We start from the raw sequence: 20384 nt of genomic DNA, 5'->3' as shown, positions 1-20384 counted from the left end.
AGCGTAAACAGCCACAGCAGGTGCCTCGTCGTTTATCTTTAGTACTTTTTTGTCTTTCTTATTTGTATTCAGAACATAGCATTTTCTACAGTATGGATAAAGAAACAATTATTTTTTGTTTTATTTATTAACAAATGATTACTGGCAAATATATATATAATTCAATAAATGATGTATAGTAAACATAAGAGTTTTAAGTGTGACAAGGTCATTGAAAAAGTATGACACTAAGAATGTTTGATCCCAAAAAACTGACTCTGTTTCCCAGAAACCTCAATTGGATTTCCAAATAACATTTTTCATCCGACTGCTTGCTTGCTTGGGATTTGTTTGATTTTGTGGTGCTTGGATGATGAGGTTTATACATAAATCAAACTTGAGATGGAGAAATTGTCCATAACAGTGATCCAGTGTGTGGTTTTGTTAAAAATGAGTGCTCCAGGGGGCTATTCAGACACGCAATATGAATTGGTTTGTATGTGTGAAGGCTTATTTTTGGTCACAGGAATTAAACTGTAAGGTCTTGAGTAGTTACACAGTGTAAGAGTGACCCTTCACAAATATATATTGCCGCATATCATTAGAAGCACAAAAACCTCCCAGGCATCCTAGACAGCAGCTCGCTACAGAAACGTAATGCCCTATAGCCACATGAAAGCAGCTCCTCATTTTGAGGCCATAAGGAATCCCACTAAATCATATGGAAAGCTGATATCTACTTTAAATGGGCTCCAGTGACATGTGGCTAAAATCCTTGATCCGAAAAGTCATAAAACTGTCATGTTATTTTGTTCATCATAACACAAATACTAAAATTGGATTGATAGAAAACGGATTTGAGCACAAAACTATCAATAATATGTCATAAATGCATGGGTCTGTTTGTACGGAAATGCTAAAGCAGTTTGTTAAACTCCACCATTTTTTTGAGATTTTATTTTCAGTCATTCAACCCTTCTCCCAATGCAGCTCAGCAGATCTGTGTTATTGCTCTTCCAGGATCAGGAAGTGGCCCGCCAGCTGGTGGAGCTGGGCCACAAGGGTAGCAGTTTGGAGAGGGAGGAATTTGAGACAATGAAAGCAGCTGCCGAGGCCTCCAGGCTTTCTTCGAAGAGCCAACAGAAGTAAGATTTCATATAGTGACCATTAAAAGGGGACAGATTTCGCATTTCGCACCGGTATGTGACCTTAAGAATATGAATTAGCATTTTCCAGTAAGAGTACTGGGCCTCATTCATGAAATACGAGCAGAATGAATTTCTGTGTAAATCATTTGTGTAACCATTCTTGCGTAAATTGTCACATTCAATTCAATGCTACACTTGTAGGAATGGTTTTACGACCTGTTTGCACAGAAATATTTTCTCCTTGTGTTTCATGAATGAGGACTGTATAGTTAAGGAATGAATAAAAGAATGACACGCATTTATTGTAGGAAGTCAGATTACAGGATAATGGTAACAGATGATCTTGGATTATAGGATTTAAATGTATTGACACAGCAGCCATGTTTTTAGACCTCATGTATACTTGATAAAAGCCCTAATGATTTTTGGATGACAAGAATGTACTTTATAATCGCACCTGTTGTCTCATGTGTTCCTTTAACATAAAAACTAGAATTAGATATCTTTCATTGCTTGTGAGAGAAGTAAACGGTTTGTTTATGTATGTTTGTGGGATGCAGTAAACTTGGACTCTAACTTGGAAGATGATTGCATAGTTGGTGTGGTGAGGGTTCAGGAAACATTTTTGGAGAACTATATTTGTGTTTTCTCGGGCTGGTTGCGGCAGCTCCCCTGCCTAACCACCTGCAGACGTGTCTCTGTGGTGTTCAGTGCTTGTCAAAATGGTCAGACGTTCTGGTCTCAGTTCAAGTAAAATAATATAACAAAAAAGGTTTGAAAGGAAAGTATGTCGGGCAAGAAAAGCCCATAGTTCTTCCACTTTCAATTTATCCATATATCAAACACTACAAGTAATGGTACACATCAAAACAATAATAGCAGTGGATTATTGTCCTCTCTTAGATGGCAGCGTCAACGCAACATGCAACATAGGGTGTGACGTCAGCTTCACATTCTCTATAGAGCGGTTTGTCCGTTTAGGGCTACTGTAGAAACATGGAGAATTCCATGCAAGGGGACCTTCGGTGTGTAGATAGAAATTGCTTGTTCTGAGGTATTAAAAACATAACTCTTTTTTATGGAAGGTCTTTAAACACCGCTGAAGACATAGTTATGTATACTGTATTTAATTTAATATTTAATATTCAGTTATTAGATATAAAAAATAGACATTCAAATAATCGACCTGCTGTCACATTTGTATGCAAAATAAGCTTTGAATCTTTCCCCTATCTTGAGACTCTTTCTTTCTCCATTCCTTCCTTTCTCACTAACTCTTTTCAGCAATCCTTCAGCTCTCTAAGACCTTTAGTGCCTGCAGGTGTATAAATAGAGATGTTTTCAATTAGGACGTGCTTTGCCTGTAGCGTGCATCTGATCAATGAATGCCCCTGCACCTGTGGTAATAAAATACCAAGAGACGAGGAAGCCTGCGCTGTGAATGCTAATCAGATGTTGCCCTTTTGTTGCCTTGTTATAGGCTAGTACATAGCATGCTTCATTTGACAGATAGGCATAGTGTTATACTGCCAACAAATCACAATTGAACAAACGGAGGGATTTTTGTGCTTAGAAGGCTTGTCTGAAACTCAATACTGGACGCAATGGGAAGAACTTCAATGAAAGAGACGGATGATTGAAAGATGGCCTTTGTGGAGAAAAGTGCTTCCACAATGACTTATGACTGTATTGAATAATGGACAGTAACAGTAAACGTAAGGCTCTCTTTATGCGATTAAACATAGACCATGGACCTGCTGAATGCCTGACCCCTTTCTCACCATCTCCTTTTGTTGCTCATTCTGTTCCTTACTGCATCTTTGACTTCTTGAAGATGAATGTGAATTAAGCAGATGAGTGACAGCATTACTTTTTTTCCACAGGCTAATAAATCACATCCATACAGAGCGAATGGGAGTGATCTGCATTTGGCTCGGAGCTGAGCGCACGGATTGCGCAATAAATGCACTGTACACTGTTTTTCCCGTACAGGCGTTTAGCGTGTTGGCCGAGTTGAGAATCAGCTCATGCCCACTGTGTGAGTTTACAATTCACAGTGTCCTCATAAAAGCTGCACCACCGGGTGTGGATCAAAAAGCCTAAGGTCACGCAGGTTCCGAGCATTCTAGTGCGAGTTTCTGAGAGACCGGGGAGTCTGGCGGTTTTACGCAGGCCTGATATGAGGCCCTGGCAGGAGCCCTGAAACCTGCAGCCTGGCCCGGGTCCAGCAGTAAATGTCAGCAGATGTCCTGACCTCACGTGCTCATGACAGGCTTTGGAGACCAGAGCTTACTCTTCCTACCTCCCCCCAGCCCCCTAACAACCACAGCCTTGCTCTTTGTCCATTGTTTGGCTCCTTCGAAAAATGCCAGTCTATACAAACTAACCCCTTTCTCAACTGATGGTTGGAGCCATCACTCCGTAGCCAAGTAAAACCCTGCTGCGAACACAGACTGTACATATGCACTGGAGTGTTAATCCCTCGCTCACATAGGTTGAAATAAGACCTCCAGCCATGTTATTCAGGGCACGGCCATGTATTTGTAAATATGGGCAAGGTAACTTGGCCCGGGCTGGTTGTCCCATAAAGACACAGCATATGAGGTGATAAATGAGGCTAATTGAAAAATTGGTGCAGAACTTTAGCAATTCATTTGGACACGTTTACAGCACTTGAGTCCATGCCATTGTCTAACAACATATTTCTGACTCCAAGCCTCCATTCGTTTCAAGTGAGGCTACTATTTGAACAGTCTTTTATGAGCAATGTTTATTCATATCTCACTTTAACACGGGGTACTCTAAGCACATGGAATCAACATCAATGTTTTATTCATTTCGTTATGGAGATTAAGGCTAGAATAATGCTTCTCAGCAGTTTTACAGCTCACTGTTAGTGTATATTAGCATTGTTTGTTTTTTGCCTGTGGCATCTCGTAGAGCGTTTGGACCCGGAAGCGTTGGTGCGCAAAGACAGATTTAACAAGCAGATTCCACACAGAGTTGTAATTCTAACACTCTACTGCTCTATCGTTTATCTGCTGACTGTCTGGTGATATCATGACATATACAGTAATGCAAACAAGTGTATACACATGCACCCTGTATTTGACCCTACTAAAAAAACTGCGAAAGCCAGCTAAAACAGTGGGCAAAACCTTTCTAAAACCAGCCTGCATAACCAGCTAAAACCAGGCTGTGAGACCAGCTTAAACCAGTTTATCTTGGTTTTTTTAGTTGGGGATATTATGCACTAGCATTCAGCTCCAAGGTTGTTTAAGTTTAAACAGTTTATATCATGCAGGATTTGAACCAGGGACCCCATAAAATGTGTTACTAGTTGACATTTCAGGTTTAAAATAAGAAAAAGTCTTAATACTTGCATAGGTTACGATAAAACCGAAGCTAGTCAGTGAAATGATTGGTAATAATGAATGGAAATAATTCTGGTTGTTCTTTCCATAAGGCTGTGTGGTCCACATTGATAATTTAGATGAATGACATCTGTTCACAATTGATGGCTGATGGTGCTGTGCTTTGGATGTGCATTTTTCACACTAAGCATGAAAACGATTCACAATCAAATGCCATATTTATTAAATTGTCTAATTTGGCAACAAATTATCATTTTCATTTTTGGCTGAACCATACCTTTATATGTGTATTTTCGAACAGCCTTCCTCTTTACTTTGGGTGTCACACTTCACTGAGCAACCTGTGATATAGCCATCACCAGTGATGAAAAACAGATGGTTATTGAAATCTGTCTTCTAGGGGGCCGACATAAACTTGCTAAGGTCTTTGTTTCAATGCGTGGGACTTCATCTGATATGTTCTAGTGGCTGGAACTATTTTGAGGAGCTAGTTGTACCCACATGTGTTCTATAGACCACAGCAAACCTGAAAGTGATGTGCCAGCAAATTACTTCACAAAATCTGACAATAATGGTGGATTTGATTTCAGGTATCTGTCTGCAGTAATCTAGCTCAAGGTTAAAGTCAGGACGAGTCAGTTACTTTAATTCTAGGGGAAATTGTTAACCTTTGTTTTAGGGCATGAATAACAAGACTTTCACCTGAGTGGAAATCTAAAGAGGTGGCAATGATGCACTATTGTCACTTGTTATGGTTGATGTGCAACCATGCCATCAAATCCCATCCCATGTATAAATGGCAATTGAATAGCTGTTCAATGTAGTTATCTCTATGAATGAACAGATTCAAAAATGTCTGAAGGCCTAAATCTTCGATTATATCTTTGATTTGATTATTCATCTTTGCAATGAATAGGGGCTATTTTCAGATCCATTGAGGATCTCAGCTTGTTAGGATTGAAAAGAAATTGGATTTGTCCGAAATAAAAATGTCTTATATCAGTTTCGTTATAGATCTTTGCGATGTACGTTCTGGAATAAATATTTCTGTTTCTATTTCAGTGACATTGTATTTATTACTTGTATTTATGTGGCCAATTGACTTATCAGTATGTTCTTAATAATTTCTCACCACATGTTAAAATCATGTGTTTCTTTGTAGCTGAATAATATTCATATAAACAATTAATTATTTAATTTATCGTAGAGAAAACTACACTGGATATTTGACTAAATGGCTCCACAAATGTGGAATATCAATGTAAAGTTTGAAAGGCTTGAATAAAGCTTTGAGTATGGGTTTATTTTACTCTTTGATGAAACCATCTTTTTGTTCCATTTTACATGTAGCCATTTCCTCTCTGTGTGCTGTTCATCATGTAAGTAGCATTTTGGTTGAGAAGTCCCACTAAGTGGATATGGGTCCCCCTGCTCAGGCTCTGGTCTTCTTTGAAAATCGCTTTTATTATTAGCTGTTGCAGTGGTTAGTGACTTTCTGGCGGTATGTATGAGTTCACCTTTCCCCCAACATCCTTTACCTAAGGCTCCAAGGCCTGTGATGTTTCATGACTCATGATGTGGCTTCAAGGATCCCAGTGAAGAGGTGGAAGTGTTTTTCACATTATATAGCCCTTCGGCGTAAAGATACTAGACAGTACTGCCATCATCCCCTTTGTAGTTTGGCCTCCTTGCGTATACCGGATATATATGATGGATTCTGCAGTATTACGTTAAATCTATGTTAAAAGACTTGTCTCTGGTGCAACACTTTGTGAGTACAGAGACACATTGCATAGGACATTTACATTTAGTCATTTTGCAGATGCTTTTATCCAAAGGGACTTACAGAGAATTCAGGGAGTCATAAAATGATATGTCATACAGGAGCAATAAAACATTTACATTTAGTCAATTAGCAGACGCTTTTATTCAAATCGACTTACATAGAGTTCAGGGAGCAATAAGCGATACGTCATACAGGCAGTAATACAATTGGTGCTAAAGCAAAGTTACTAGTTTCAACGAAAGCCAGACAAATACCTGTTGAGAGAAAGAGAGAGGGTTAGTGTTTTTTTCCTTTGTCTGTCAAGTATTCACAGAAGAGATGGAATTGAAGTAGTTTTTGAATGCTGTGAGAGATTGGTTGACTGGACCAAGTTAGGAAGAATGTACCACTCGGAAGGAGTTGCGAAGAAGAACGAGCAGGAAAGCGATTTACTGCCCTTTTGAGAAGGCAATACAAGATGCCGGTGGTTTGCTGAAAGCAGGGTTCTTGATGGGGTGTAGGAGTGTAGTAGGGTGTGAAAGTATGCTGGTGCATAGTCCTGAAGGCTAGCATTAGTGAGTTGAATCTGATCCGGGCTTCAACCGGTAGGCAGTGGAGAGAGATGAAAAGGGAATTTTGTTGGAAGACAAGGCATGCTGCTGCATTCTGAACCAGCTGGAGTGAATTGATAGCCTTTGCAGGAAGACCACCAAGGAGACCATTGCAGCAGTCCAACCTTGAGATCACCAGGGCCTGGACAAGGAGTTGAGCTGCATGCTCAGTGAGATCGGGTCTAACCTTTCTAATGTTAAATAACGCATATCGGCATGACCACGTTGTCTTTGCAATGTGATCATTAAAGGACAGCTGTTCATCAAATATGACTCCGAGGTTCTTGGCTGTTTTGGAAGGAGTGATTGTGGTATTGCCAAGTTGGATGGTGAGATCGTTTCGCACCGTGGGGTGTGCAGGAAATATGAGTAGTTCTGTCTTGGAAGGGTTCAACTGGAGGTGATGCTCTTTCATCCAGGCTGCGATGTCTTCTAGGCAGGCTAAAATGTGAGCTGCTACAGTGGTATCGTCTGGGTGAAATGAGATGCAAATCTGGGTGTCGTCAGCATAACAGTGATAGGAGAAGCCGTATGCCTGTATGATGGGCACTTCTGTTGACTAATCGCTTCTCCTCACGCAAAAGGTTATACAATAGGTGCTAATACCAAGGAACTAGTACTAGAACAATAGGAACACCGGTTACCTTGAGAGGTGGAATTTACCAAAGACTACAGTATCAAAGAGTTGGAAAAGCACATCTACATCAAAATAGGTAAATTGAGGAGCATGTGCAAAACCTACTGTATATCAAAATTGTAATGGTACTGAACCAACTGGACAGAAATATTTTAGAGGCAGTCTGTGTGTCTATCTGTTAATAGTCTCTTTAGCTCGCTGCATGATTAGAAGGTCTTACAGACTGATGAGGTTAGAACCACAAGCCTAACATGTGCACAGCAGATTAATGTAATGGACCACAGTGCTTTGTAATGGAGGAATTCTGCTGAATGTCAGAATGAGATGAAACGGCTCATTCTATTGGGCATTTAAGACTTGAAAAATGTCATTAAGCGGCCACATTCACACAACATTACATACAATTTTAGTATAGACAGTATAACTGCAAAACACAGGGAAACAAAGTATATCATATATAGAAAAGAATTGACTAAAATTGGGGTTAAGAACGAGTGAACTACAGGTCTGTAGGAAATGCAAATTCATGTCATTTGAATAGAAATGTCTATTTTATATACATGTCAAGTTACATCAGTCTTAGTCTTAAAGTATTAAACGTATCCTCTATGTAATTGAATGAAGCAGACCTTTTATTTACAAGCCTTGCTGTACCACAAACGTCAATGGTTAACAATGCATGGCCTCTGTAAAATAGAGAGTGTAGCATGTGTAACTGATACATTCAGCTCAATATAATCCGAGGTGACAGAGAATTTCTTTAAAAAAATGATTTAGGTAAATTGTCATGCTGGGTGGAATTTCCCTTGACGTTCAACAGCCCAAAATAATATTTGCAGTAAGATTCTTTTTCTCCAAGTACCCTCAGGAAAAATATTTCATGAAACATACCTGCTGATATTTTGAAATCACTGTACTATTGAAAGTTGCTGTTTGCCAGGCCATTGAGAAAATAATGTTTTGTCTTTTTTGTCATTTGTTTGAGGAAAACCTCGAAGCAACGGAAAGTCAAAGTTCCTAACACAACATCTGTTGTTGTTGGAGACACCTTCATCTTTTTACGGATCCTTTATTAAGGATCATTCGGCCGATTGCAGAGTATTTGCTTATAAAATGTACATCAAGCCAAGAATTTGTGATGTCTTTTGGAAGTTATTTAATGACATTCCATCAATAATGGTCGGAATTATTTGCCCTTACAAATCGTTTCAGAATGGAAATCAACACTTGGGTCATTTAATGAAAATCAGTAATTAATAGAGATCATATTATTTGGAAAAGCATAGCCTTTAACGCTCTCGGCAACGCAGTGTATTACATTTCTTCACATGTTGAAGGCTGTCTCTCTTTTCAGCTGTTAAAACAGATAGTAAAATTGAGCTTAAGAGCCGCTAGAGATAAATCATTGTTCGAAGTGTTGGTCAGTCAGTTCATAGTTGAGGGAGTACCACTAGGAACACATTGATAAAAAGCTTTTTATTTTGCTAAAGGTCTTGCTTAATGGTCCACGAGCATGGTAACCTTGCAAGGCTTCTTTTTTTGTAGTGTGGTTATAACACTGAAATTGAGGAAATTACTTTAGGCAGTAAGCTGAAGGGCAGGCAAATATCTTGATGCCATACTCAACAGTTTAGTTGAAATTTTAATTTCAGTCATTAATACATTTCTGGCATTGTTGTTGAGTAATGGCATATCAGCTTTCAACCCTGTTTCAGAGAAATGGGTCTGAAATGGAAAATGATTGAGTGAAGGAAGTTAAACGTCTGTGTGAGGTAGGAAGACTTATTAGAAAGGTTGGCGTACTCATGCCAGTGGTCGTCTGTCCAAAGCAAGCAACTCCCTCTGAATATTGTTTTCGCTGTGCTTTCATGCACGAACCAGAGTAAAACAAGGAGGGAAAGAAAGATATGACCAGGAATGAACTGCAAGTAGTAGTCTTGTACTTGCTTTTGATGGTAAGAAAACAATGCATTTGATTAAGCATACAAGGTATTTTGTATCAGACACTAATAAGTGTGAAAAGTTCGAATTTCAACAAATACAAATTAGACAACAATATTTCTTCAGATGTACTTTTTAGGTAGTACTGTATAACCAAAATATCTAACAAATTTGTTAATTTTGGATAATGTTGCTGTTTCAATAATGGTTGCAAGCTCCCAGGTGTTGCAGTATAGACTATACTGTTGGGGCCATTAAGATTTTGCGTCTTTTGGACACACAAATTCATAATTATTTTAAATGTAGACAAGCGGCAACAGTGCTAAAAAAGGGAGTGTCGATGCCTCATTGAGATTAAAATATTTCAACTTTTCAGAATCATGGTTGCTAAGCAACGGCAGAGGTCAATTGCTTTGGAAACGGCAACAGGGAAACAGGGCAAAGTAGTGCTTTTTACACGTGGTCATTTCGCTAATTCTTCTTTTATTTCTGCAGATTTTGTTGTCAGGGTCATGTGGCTGTATCTTTACATACACTTTTGTGTATGTTCACAAAACTTGATATGCATCATCGCTGTTACACCTTGTTCCCCTCACACAAGTTGATTGCAATTATATTGTGCTCTTTGTGCTTTCATATATATGCTGTGCAGAAACTAATCTTCAGAAATGTCCGCGTGTATTTCCATTTGTGCCCTTGTAGGGCTTGACCCTGTAATTTCAGCTATATTTTTTGCCATAACTGCTGGTATTTTGTTGTATGGTAAAATTAGGCGCTTAGTGTTTTTTTGTAACAGTTATTGAAATGTCTCTGTTATTTGTTAAAGTCCATGTGCATCTACAGTATATAACAATATTGGTCATAGTAACAATTTTACTTCTTATTCTCTAAGGCAAATATTTAGTTTACGTTATATAAATTGTCTGAAACCATGTTTACAACCAACCTTATTGTCATTAATGTGTTGCAACTTTGTTAAGCATAAAAATATGCAGTTATCCTTGCAAGAATATGTTGGCTGAAATATATTACATTTAAATCAGCCAACTGAAATCATTCAATTCAAAACAATTAAAATGAAAAATAACCTTAAAACAACAACAATAAATTATATTAAATGCGTTATGTTGTTAACTTGACAAAAGAGCTTGTACACTCATGAGTCTCATAAATTGACATACAAGTATTTTTACAATGAGACTGTATTGGACAATGCAGTATATCAGGGTTACCAAACCAATCTCAGAATAAATAGTTTCATATATCATTATGCTAGACAGGCTTATTGATTTGTCTGTGTCCCCATCACTGCATCACTCATTGTAAACACAGTCAGTGATAGCTGTAGATCTTTTGTCTGCACTGAGGTCATTTATCCCCAACAAGGTTCACGCTCTCTTTGGAGGTCTGTATGAGAAAAACATTTTCTTTCATAATTTTCTGACAGATTACAAGGTATGCATAATATTTATTTATATGCTGGTAATTCAGAATTCAGAATTGTCTTGAAACAGTGTTAAGAGGGCTGCTTTTAGTATCCACTGACATTACTCTTTTACCTTTGATATCACATTATTCCTTTACTCTTTCAGAAATAGATATATTTTTAATATATCTTCACATAGTACTGGCAATAAATACAGCTAGCCTACTTTCCCTGTGTCCCTGTGACATACATGGTAACTGCCCAACCATTTTTCCTCAATTACAGATTTTTGGATCATTAAACCTCATTAATTCAGCACTAGGACCAAGGTAAACACTGCATCATGTAAGAAGATGAACGATAAACACTTTTCCAAATGATTCAAAAACACCCAAGTGTCACGTCCTTCTGCACCTGATCACTAGCTACAGCAACTGCGGTGTAGCAGCAGGGGCCACATTAATTCTCTCAAATGAGGCCTAATGAGGAGTCATGTCAGATTGGAGGGGAATGTTCCATTTGGCGTCGTTCGCGGGGGTAGTTCTCACTCTACAAGCGTGACTTTTGGTGTTTCTCTAGCTACTGGATTGGGGTAACCCCATTTACTTGCCTCCTCAACACCTGTGTTTACATTGGGGCCTCGGCCCTCATGACCTAGCAGCAGTCCCTCACTCGCACCAAAGATGAAGTGGGCTCCCATCTCTCAAATATGTGCTGCTTCTGCACTTTCACCACTGTGCAAAAGAGTTTCAATGTGGGCATCAGCAATTGAGTGGTATAGGTTACATATTAGAGTTTATTTGAACATGTTGGGGGTGAAAACAAAGAAAACCTGCACTATATTATTGCAGCGTGCATTTGAGACAAGATTTCCACTAGGCTGGACAGCACAGAAGTCTTTACACACTGCATATTGATTGAGAATGAAGTCTGTTTACAGTGGTGATGTGAGGATTATGGAAAAAAACAGTACATCAGTGAATGTACAGTATTAGTGTTTATTTCTGTTTAATTTTAAATATTTCAGCTTCATTACATATAGATTTACATTTTTTTAAGTAAATTTTACTTTTAAAAATTGTGTTAAAAAAAACTTGACACAAAACATTTAGTAAAATAATTTTTTTTAGGAAATCTTTTAGGGCAACATTCAACTCGTCCCTGAGATCGTCAGAACATCCGATGCTACGCACCTCACATGGCCTCACACTAGGAAATCCTAGTGGAAATTGTAAAATGCAGTGATAATTTTAATATTATCACAACAAACGATTCCAGTACCTTCTTGGTATTTGCACCCCTCTGTTTGAGTTTCCAAATCGACCAAACGTATAGCTCAATGAATAATAAGCATTCCATGTTTTTCTCTCTAAAGCTCTCTAGATAATGGCATCAAAATTGACCATTAAAACTTCTGTTAGTCATGCAATACATATAGATATTTAAAGCTTATTATCACAGCCTCCTGGGAAAAATTAACACCATTGTTCATGAACCTGTTGTTTTTCTCAATAAATATATAGGGCTGGAGGTAAAAGTGGTGCCTTGAAGATTAAGCGTGGCTGGAATGGAAACATTTGTCATGATCCTATATGTATTTTGCATGCGTCTCTTCAATCCACAAAAGCTTTAAAATATCTTTAATGATTATGGCATTGACATGTTCTGACAAAATTCTGTTGACAATGACAAAAACATAATCTGACTACTTGTAAGTAATCTATATGAAGTCAGATTATTCACATTGGAGCCAAAAATCATACCTTTATTCCTGAAACTCAACTTGCAACTCGGCCGTCCAGAACATTTACAAAAATAAAAAGTGTTGAGTTCTTTCAGAAACCTAAACTAGTAAGTTGCATTGTGGAAAAGAAGTGAAATCTATACATCTCAAGTCTATGTGTAAAACAACATTGTTGTTTTTATATTCCTGAAACTGGTTTTGGAACTCAGAACATCTGGAATACCATACGTTTGAGCTAAGGACTTTTGACGGGGCTAATAAATTTCATGACGGGGGTTGTATAGCAGTATTAAACAGTAACGTACACTTTTGGAGTTGGCTTACACTAGAAACGTTTCTAATTTACATTTCTATAAATTCATCTATTTAGCGAATCACTGTCGCATTTGCATAACAAGATATGAGGACTTACATCTTCTCTCATCATTTCATTATTCTTGGACTGTTTCACAGTGATGATAAAGTTGTTATGTGTGGTTTTCTTCTCCTTAACTTGCCTTGTTATTGACACAGTTACACTCGAGGGCTCTATATCAAGAAGAAAGACCATCTGTACTCCATTTTGGGAAAGAATCTCTTTTATTATCCTTCACTGTGATTAATTACTTCTGTGGGCGCATGGCAAGTCAAAATGATTCCCTTCTTTTGTGGTCACAAATTCTTTGAGTCTTTTGAGTTGACTAACACACATCTGCTCACTAACTAATAATGTGGGCTTAAGAACGCTCTATGGTTAAAAATGGTAAAACAAAGCTGGACATACAGTATGTAGTTTCAAACTAGATGACGCTGTTGTTATCAGAGGAGTGCATTTACCCTCTCAAGACATTTTAGCCTCAGACTTAGAATTGTTGTCAACCAGCAGAGTGTCTTCATGTCTTATGTCCAAAACACCCTTAAATAGATTGTAAGTAACCAAATACTTTGTGTGCATCAACACCACATTTCAAGGGCACTTAGACTTTTTCTCTAAGGGCCATTTATCATACTCCAATAAAAAAGGAGGCTCAGTTTCTTTGCGACTGTGTTTCTAGGCTATTGAAGCCAAAAGAAACCGTTCTCCCCCAAATCCCTAGTTCTGGCAATCGATCCGTACTCTGTGTAAAAAGACACATGCTATCCTGTGTTTTGACTACACAGGAATATCCCACACTTTACATCATTTTTTTTAACCTGCAGATATATCTGTCCCGACAACCTTGTGCAAAAAAGGAATCGGAATCACAATTAGACGGTGGGACACAGGTTCCGCCCCTGTGCTCACCACACATGCCACTGCCAAGAAATTAGCAAATTTTAAAGCTGTGCCGGATGTAAGGAACGCTGTGTGGTAAGTTTTGTTGGAGGGAATTTATGTTTTCTTAGAAACTTTTTTATGTGTGGCATCTGGCAAATGAATGAATGTGTACTTTCCAATTAGCTATGTAAAAATGTTACTGAGGGACATCTGTTTGACACGCATGTCAAATCCAAATTTTGCACAGCTGTGAGACTGTGTATTTTCTTTGTAGGTATGAACTAACAGAAACCCACATGCTATAACATTTTCTATCTTAATTTGCTTGTGTATAGAAATTATACTGCTAAAATAACTGTTTAAAAGGGATAGTTCACAGAAGAATGAAAATCCTGTCAAGAAGTACTCACCTCATTTCACAATCGTAAGACCTTAATTCACCTTCAGAACACAAATGATAAACAAGTCGGAGAGTTTTCTGATGTCTTTACTACCATCTTTCTGTGCCTTGAGAGTGTTAGTTGCATTGCTGTCTATGGGGAGTCAGAATGCTCTCGGACTTCATCAAAGATATCTTAATTTCTGTTCCAAAAATCAACGAAGGTCTTTTAATAAATGACAGAATTTCCATTCTTTGGCGAACAACCATCAGGAAGTTTGATGTTCCTCAATAACCACTGCACATAGGAATTATAGTGATTCGGACCGCTTATCCAAACTGCTTTACAGCTGTCACTCATAATGAAAAAATAACAATAAAATATTTCATGTTTCATTACGTGGTAAGTAGTTGAGCCATAAGCAGGACTGCTTGCAGCAAACCAGTCACTATCACAAAATTGAACCCCTTCAGAGTGATATGAGACCCTTCGGCCTCCATTTCCTAAACACCCTGTTGGGGTTTATTTTGTGATAACAACCGGCTGACCCGTCTTTTACGTAATAATAGACTTAGGTTGACTTTGAATGATTGACATGTCCATTCAGGCTCATATTTGTTTCCATAAAATCTTAACAATCCATTTTACAGCTGTACGCTTTACGATGCAAGACATTGAAATTGTTGCGTTAGGACATTAGTCTACAGTGAATAATGAGATCAGTTTGGCTTGTGTTACACCCAGAAATGTTCCAATGTTCTTCCCATTACTTACATAATAAAAAAAACGCAAATCTACTCCCATATCAGTGTCTATCGCTGAGTGAGCATTTCTGTTTGCATAATTAACAAAGACTTGCTTATGGCATTGCTTTTTCAAACACTGTCTTCTTAATTCAACACAGCCCTGACTGTTGATGCTCTTTGACATGAAACTTGTTAAGTAACACCATTCACATGTGTTGAGGAATGGGTGCGTGAAAACATCGGAGTGCATTCTTTAGATTGATAGCCAGCTAAGTTATTTCTGAGGTGTATTGGAAGGGCCTGATCATTGTTAACACCCGCTTGTTGATACCAGACATTGTTATGACAAGAGTGACTTGGGTGGTCATGTATGCTAAATTAGAAACATTCAAAATTGTGTGTACAACTTGTGTGATGAACAACCACATAAAACATGTTCAGTAAAAAAACGAAACGTTCATGTGTAACATAAATTATAAATTGGACTTTTTATCGTGCAGAACACAGCAAGGTTTCTTACAGAAGATTTGCATGGTAGTTGACGTGAGCTTCAGATCACTTCTGACAGAGTTATGGGCCCTGTATTGCATTCACTAAGGAACTGTAACAAAGGCCTCTCCTGCTTGTATTACAGTGCCTGGCATCCGGCTGCACGTTTATGGACTACAGGCAGCCAAGTAGTTGACCAAAATAAATGTCATGTGTGTGTTCCATTTACTTAAGAGCTTTTCCCCCAGTTTCTTTCATCATCCAGAATAAACAGAGCTGGGCCCCAAGTGCATCATGGTCTGTTGAATCCTTTTTAAGCAACAAGCCTGTTTGTGAAAGTCCCCCTCCACCTGCCACCATGTAACCTGAGCACGGCAACAGAGCGTGCCCACCAGGAGGGGGTATAGGGACTCCTTAGAAATATTATCTTCTGCTCAATACAGGTGTATAACATATTAACTTCACAGCCATTTCTCAGTGACAGATAACAAATAGAGATCACGAGAACATGGTAACCTGTTGAGAAAAATATGAGAATGAGTCCTATTCTATATATGTAACAGTACACTCACATACTGTAGTAAGTTGATGAGGTAATAGTTACCAGAAAAAATATGCAAGATTCGGTTGCTTTACAGTTTCTTTTTATGGTGCTATTTATAGTCACCATCCAGTATTGACAAAGCAACCAGTACCTTGTCCTGCATTACACATACTTTTGTTTCTCACAAAACGGGTAGTTAACATAAGGGTAGATAAATAAAGAGCTAGATAATATACAAAATTAAAACAATATTAAAATGATTAATAAAATATCACTGATGTAAATTATATGCAAGTTTTATATAAACCATTCCTCTAAGGTCAAACCAAGTTTATCGATGATATACGGTGAGTTGAATATCTGCTGTTCTTAGCTGCCCTTTTCACCTGCTGTTGCTCCCCCTTGCAAAAACACTGTGTAAACACGAGAGGGAGAAAAGGTAGTTCTCAAATACTTGTTTACTGGCAAGCAGATGATTCTGCAGGTATACTGCAGACATTATGAAAGTTGAGCAAATTCGGGGTGAATGACAGGGCGCGATTGCTGGTACTGCAATGTGAAAGGTCTACGAGTTGAATGCCAATGAGTGTTATGTCAGGTGTACGAGCTGGAGTTCGCCAAATCTTTGCTTTCATGGAAACGTGCCATACAGCACGGAGAGAACGTTTCGTGAATTGACAGAGATGATAATTCAAGAGAGTTTTTGAAATAGCATTTCCCTCTGTGATTAATTAGCAGAGGGATTTTAGGGTGGAGGTGGTGTGATTTATTTTTATGAAAATATAATTTTGTCTCACTCCTTGATTATTTATTTTCTGTCGGTTTAGTTCATATTTTTACTGAAACTAGATATTCTGTATATTTGAATAATCTGTGTCTGTATAAAAAGACAGATAGGTTTGGTTTGTTTTATATTAACAATCCTGTCCGTTATACTACAATTGAATAGTTCACCAAAAAATGAAAATCGTTTAATAATTTATTTTCCCTCATCCAATCTCAGATGTATATGACTTCCCTACTTCAGTTGAACATGAAGAATTTTCTAGTGAAATGATGTTGTTTGACTGTCTGACTTTTTTGTTGACTTTTTGAAAATGCAGTGTGTTTTTTTTCCGTTGCTAAACCACCTAATCAGCTACCCTGTGAGTCTTTCAGCTATCTGTCATATTAGATAAAACTAAAACAGGTAGAAGCAAAAGGTGCTTGCACACACAGGTGAACTGAATGACTAATCAACAGAAACAATGACAAAGAGAGAACACAATGAAGACACCAAATGAAGACTATGACTGTACCAGTCTCTGGAGAGAAGGGTAGGAGTGACGGAGGACTGCAGTCCTGAGGCGGCGGATGGCCGACGACTGACCAAGGTGGAGTTGGAGGCACGAGGGAGCCTGGCGGAGCAGGTGGTATGACAGGCCATGGTGGAGATGAGGGAGGCAGGTACCAAGGTAACCGATTGGTTGGAGGGCGGAGGTGGAGTTTGGGTCTGGGAGGGTGGAGGCAGAGACTTGGGATACTCAACCCCTGAGGTACCTGGCAGTTGGAGATCCCAAAGTTCATCCGAACCAACGGCTCTGGTGTCCAGAGGGTGAACTGAGCCCCTGCGTTCCACTTTAAAGGGCTCACCCCAATGCCCTAAGCCCTTCAAAGCGATGACCCTCCTGAGTGAGAGCTTCATAGGGTTGAAGGGTTTAAGGGACCAAACAACAAGTTTCTTGAATTCCCCTTTGTGTCATCATTCCGTGGCAAAAGAATAATTCCACCACGCAAAGAATCTGGGCAAAGAATCATGGGAGCACGAAGTGTCCATCAGTTGTCCCCTTCGAAATCCGTCATTCCAAATGGCTCTTTGAAGTGTCCAGTTATGAGCAATGACCCTTCAATATCGCGGCCATGATTGTTTTCGCTCCGAAGGGCCCTCCGGAGGGCAGTATATCCCATATTTAATGTCACCGAGGTGTCTCCAGATGCCAGCAGACCCAGAGCTGAGACAGAGGAGGCAGGAAAGGGAGGCTGGGCGGGGTGGGGCCTTCTTGAAGGCTGGAGAGGAGGTACTGGCTGATGAAGAGCTGGATGGAACCAGCAGAGACATGGAAGAGCTGGATGGGACCAGTGTAAAGTGGTTACTCAACCACTTGCAGGAATTTCTACCCTTGTGATACACAAGCAACAGGCTTACACCAAAAACTTATAAAAATACAAAATTTATTTATACAACCATTTAAAAACTAAACATAATTGTATGCATAATACATTCAAGGGCTAGGAGTAAAACCACAATCTGGCACCCCCGGGCTAGACGGCGAATAAGAAAACGGGGCTAACATACAAAATCACCCCAATGAAGTCATATGTAATGGTCACACGTGAGATTTAAACAACAATAGCAAGCAGCAAGTCAAAAAGGTATCAGTGTAAACACTTCAAACTAAACCCCACACACTGAGCAATAATTATATAACTAAAATCAGTTTGATCTGTATATTAGCCTTAAAACCCGTTCGCGTGTAAAAAGTTGGAAATAAAACCCCAGCGAGCAGCCTCACTAGTCCGAGAAATGTTTACACGGTCAAAGCATCACAATTATATTAAAAATAAATTCTCATCGAACACAGTCAACAGTCTCGTCACTCACGACCCCGCGCTCGTAGTGTGCAAAAGGGAAGCACTAAAGGTAAGGCGATGATGGCAACACACAAACGAGTCCCTGCTCCGACGATTTCCAGGACACTATGGACAGCAGGGAAAACCGGAACTTTAGAGCAGAGCTGGGAGACGAAGGAAGTGCAATCAGTCCTAAATAAATACACGTCAGTGCTTTCGTACAAGACTAGTACCACTTCCCTCTATGTGAATGAGTAGCGCGCGTTGATTTTTCTCGTGGACCCCTCGCTGCCAGAAGTCACTCGCGATCGTTGCCGTTGTCCCAATAAACCGGCAAGAAGGCGTTGTGCTTAGCTCGTTGCGGTATCTCTCACGGTCCACCAACGCAGTAAGGACAGCATACTGGTTCTTTTATCCATGGAGCTACCGATCGCGTTGTGCCACTGGCTCGTCAGTAACATTGGACACACCTGAAACAAAAACTTGTAGATACACATGCACACCTGACATTAACCCACCCACACAAGTTGTCAAACAATCAGTGTTCTCCTCCCGTTACACCAGCAGGGACTTGAAAGAAGTGGAAGAGCTGGATGGGACCAGCGGGTACTTGGAATGATGTTGACGAGTTAGACAGGACCAGCAGGGACTTGGAAGACATGGAAGAGCTGGATGGGACCAGCAGGGACTTGAAAGACGTGGAAGAGCTGGATGGGACCTGCGGGGACATGGAAGACGTTGAAGAGTTGGTCGGGATCAGTGTGGACTTGGAAGACGCGGGTTCAGGCTCTCCCTCTGCGGCAGGCTCAGGCAGATACTCTGAGGACATCCCAGGAAAGGAACAAACCCCCCAAAAAACAAAAACAAACAAAGGAAAAACGACGCAAAAATGTATACTTGTTAGTAGGTTCGGCTTTCTGTAACAGGAATGTGATGCCAATACAAAAGCACGACAAAAATGGTAATCCAATAGAGTAGTATAATAAATCCACATGAAGACAAGAGCAAACACACCGGGCTAACAAGTATAAAATCGAAACAAAGGAACTGAACAGAACAGGGGGTATAATTAACAAGACTGAATGACTAATAAACAGAAACAAAGACAAAGAGAGAACATAATGAAGACACCAAATATAGACTATGATTGCAACACTAAACTGATATCTCAGATGTGAAAAATGTTAGTTTAAATATCCATGCGATGTCTCTCTTTTTAAAGCATTATTTTATGATTTTTCCATGGTCAGGTAAGGGCAGCTTTTAGTAATGTCACATCCATAATGTTTTTAAAATGTGCACATTAAAATGAAAATAAAATAAATATTTTATTTTCTATAAAGAGTCATCCCTTTCCCATTCATTGGTTCTTATTGCATCTGCTTTGTGCATTTCAAGCGAGATCTCGCAATTTTGACATTTTTCTAGTGAGTTTATTTCATGCAATTCTGACTTCGTAACTTCGTAACAATTCCGCTTTTTTTTCTCAAACTCACAATTCTATGAAAAAAGTCAGTGTTTTTTTCTCTCATTGGACATTATAGTCCGCCATTGCAAGTATAGACAGTATCTCTCACAATTCTAAGGAAAGAAAATCAGATTTGAGAGTTATAAACAAAAAAGTCAGAACTGTGACAAAACAATTTCGCTATTGCCTAAACAAATTAATGGTTCAAAGTATTACAATCATTCTCTGAGAATTTATATTTCATGTTTTGACATCAAACTTCACATCCATAACCACAGCGTTCTC

The 20384-nt window shown here is 39.0% G+C and overlaps 1 protein-coding gene across 1 annotated transcript in view; it reads left to right on the top strand.

Moving 5' to 3' along the window:
* Positions 1 to 20384, top strand: part of cfap299 (cilia and flagella associated protein 299) — a gene marked incomplete at both ends in the record, with an annotated part of 58616 nt that overhangs the window by 559 nt on the left and 37673 nt on the right. Inside the window, 1 exon segment of the mRNA XM_079471091.1 lies at positions 1000 to 1124. Coding sequence (XP_079327217.1) covers positions 1000 to 1124 — 125 coding nt within the window.

Source organism: Barbatula barbatula (assembly GCF_947034865.1).
Source record: "Barbatula barbatula genome assembly, chromosome: 2".
In the NCBI taxonomy this organism is placed as follows: Eukaryota; Metazoa; Chordata; class Actinopteri; order Cypriniformes; family Nemacheilidae; genus Barbatula; species Barbatula barbatula.
Note: the sequence above shows the minus strand (reverse complement) of the source record. Positions and strands in the feature narration are given on the sequence as shown.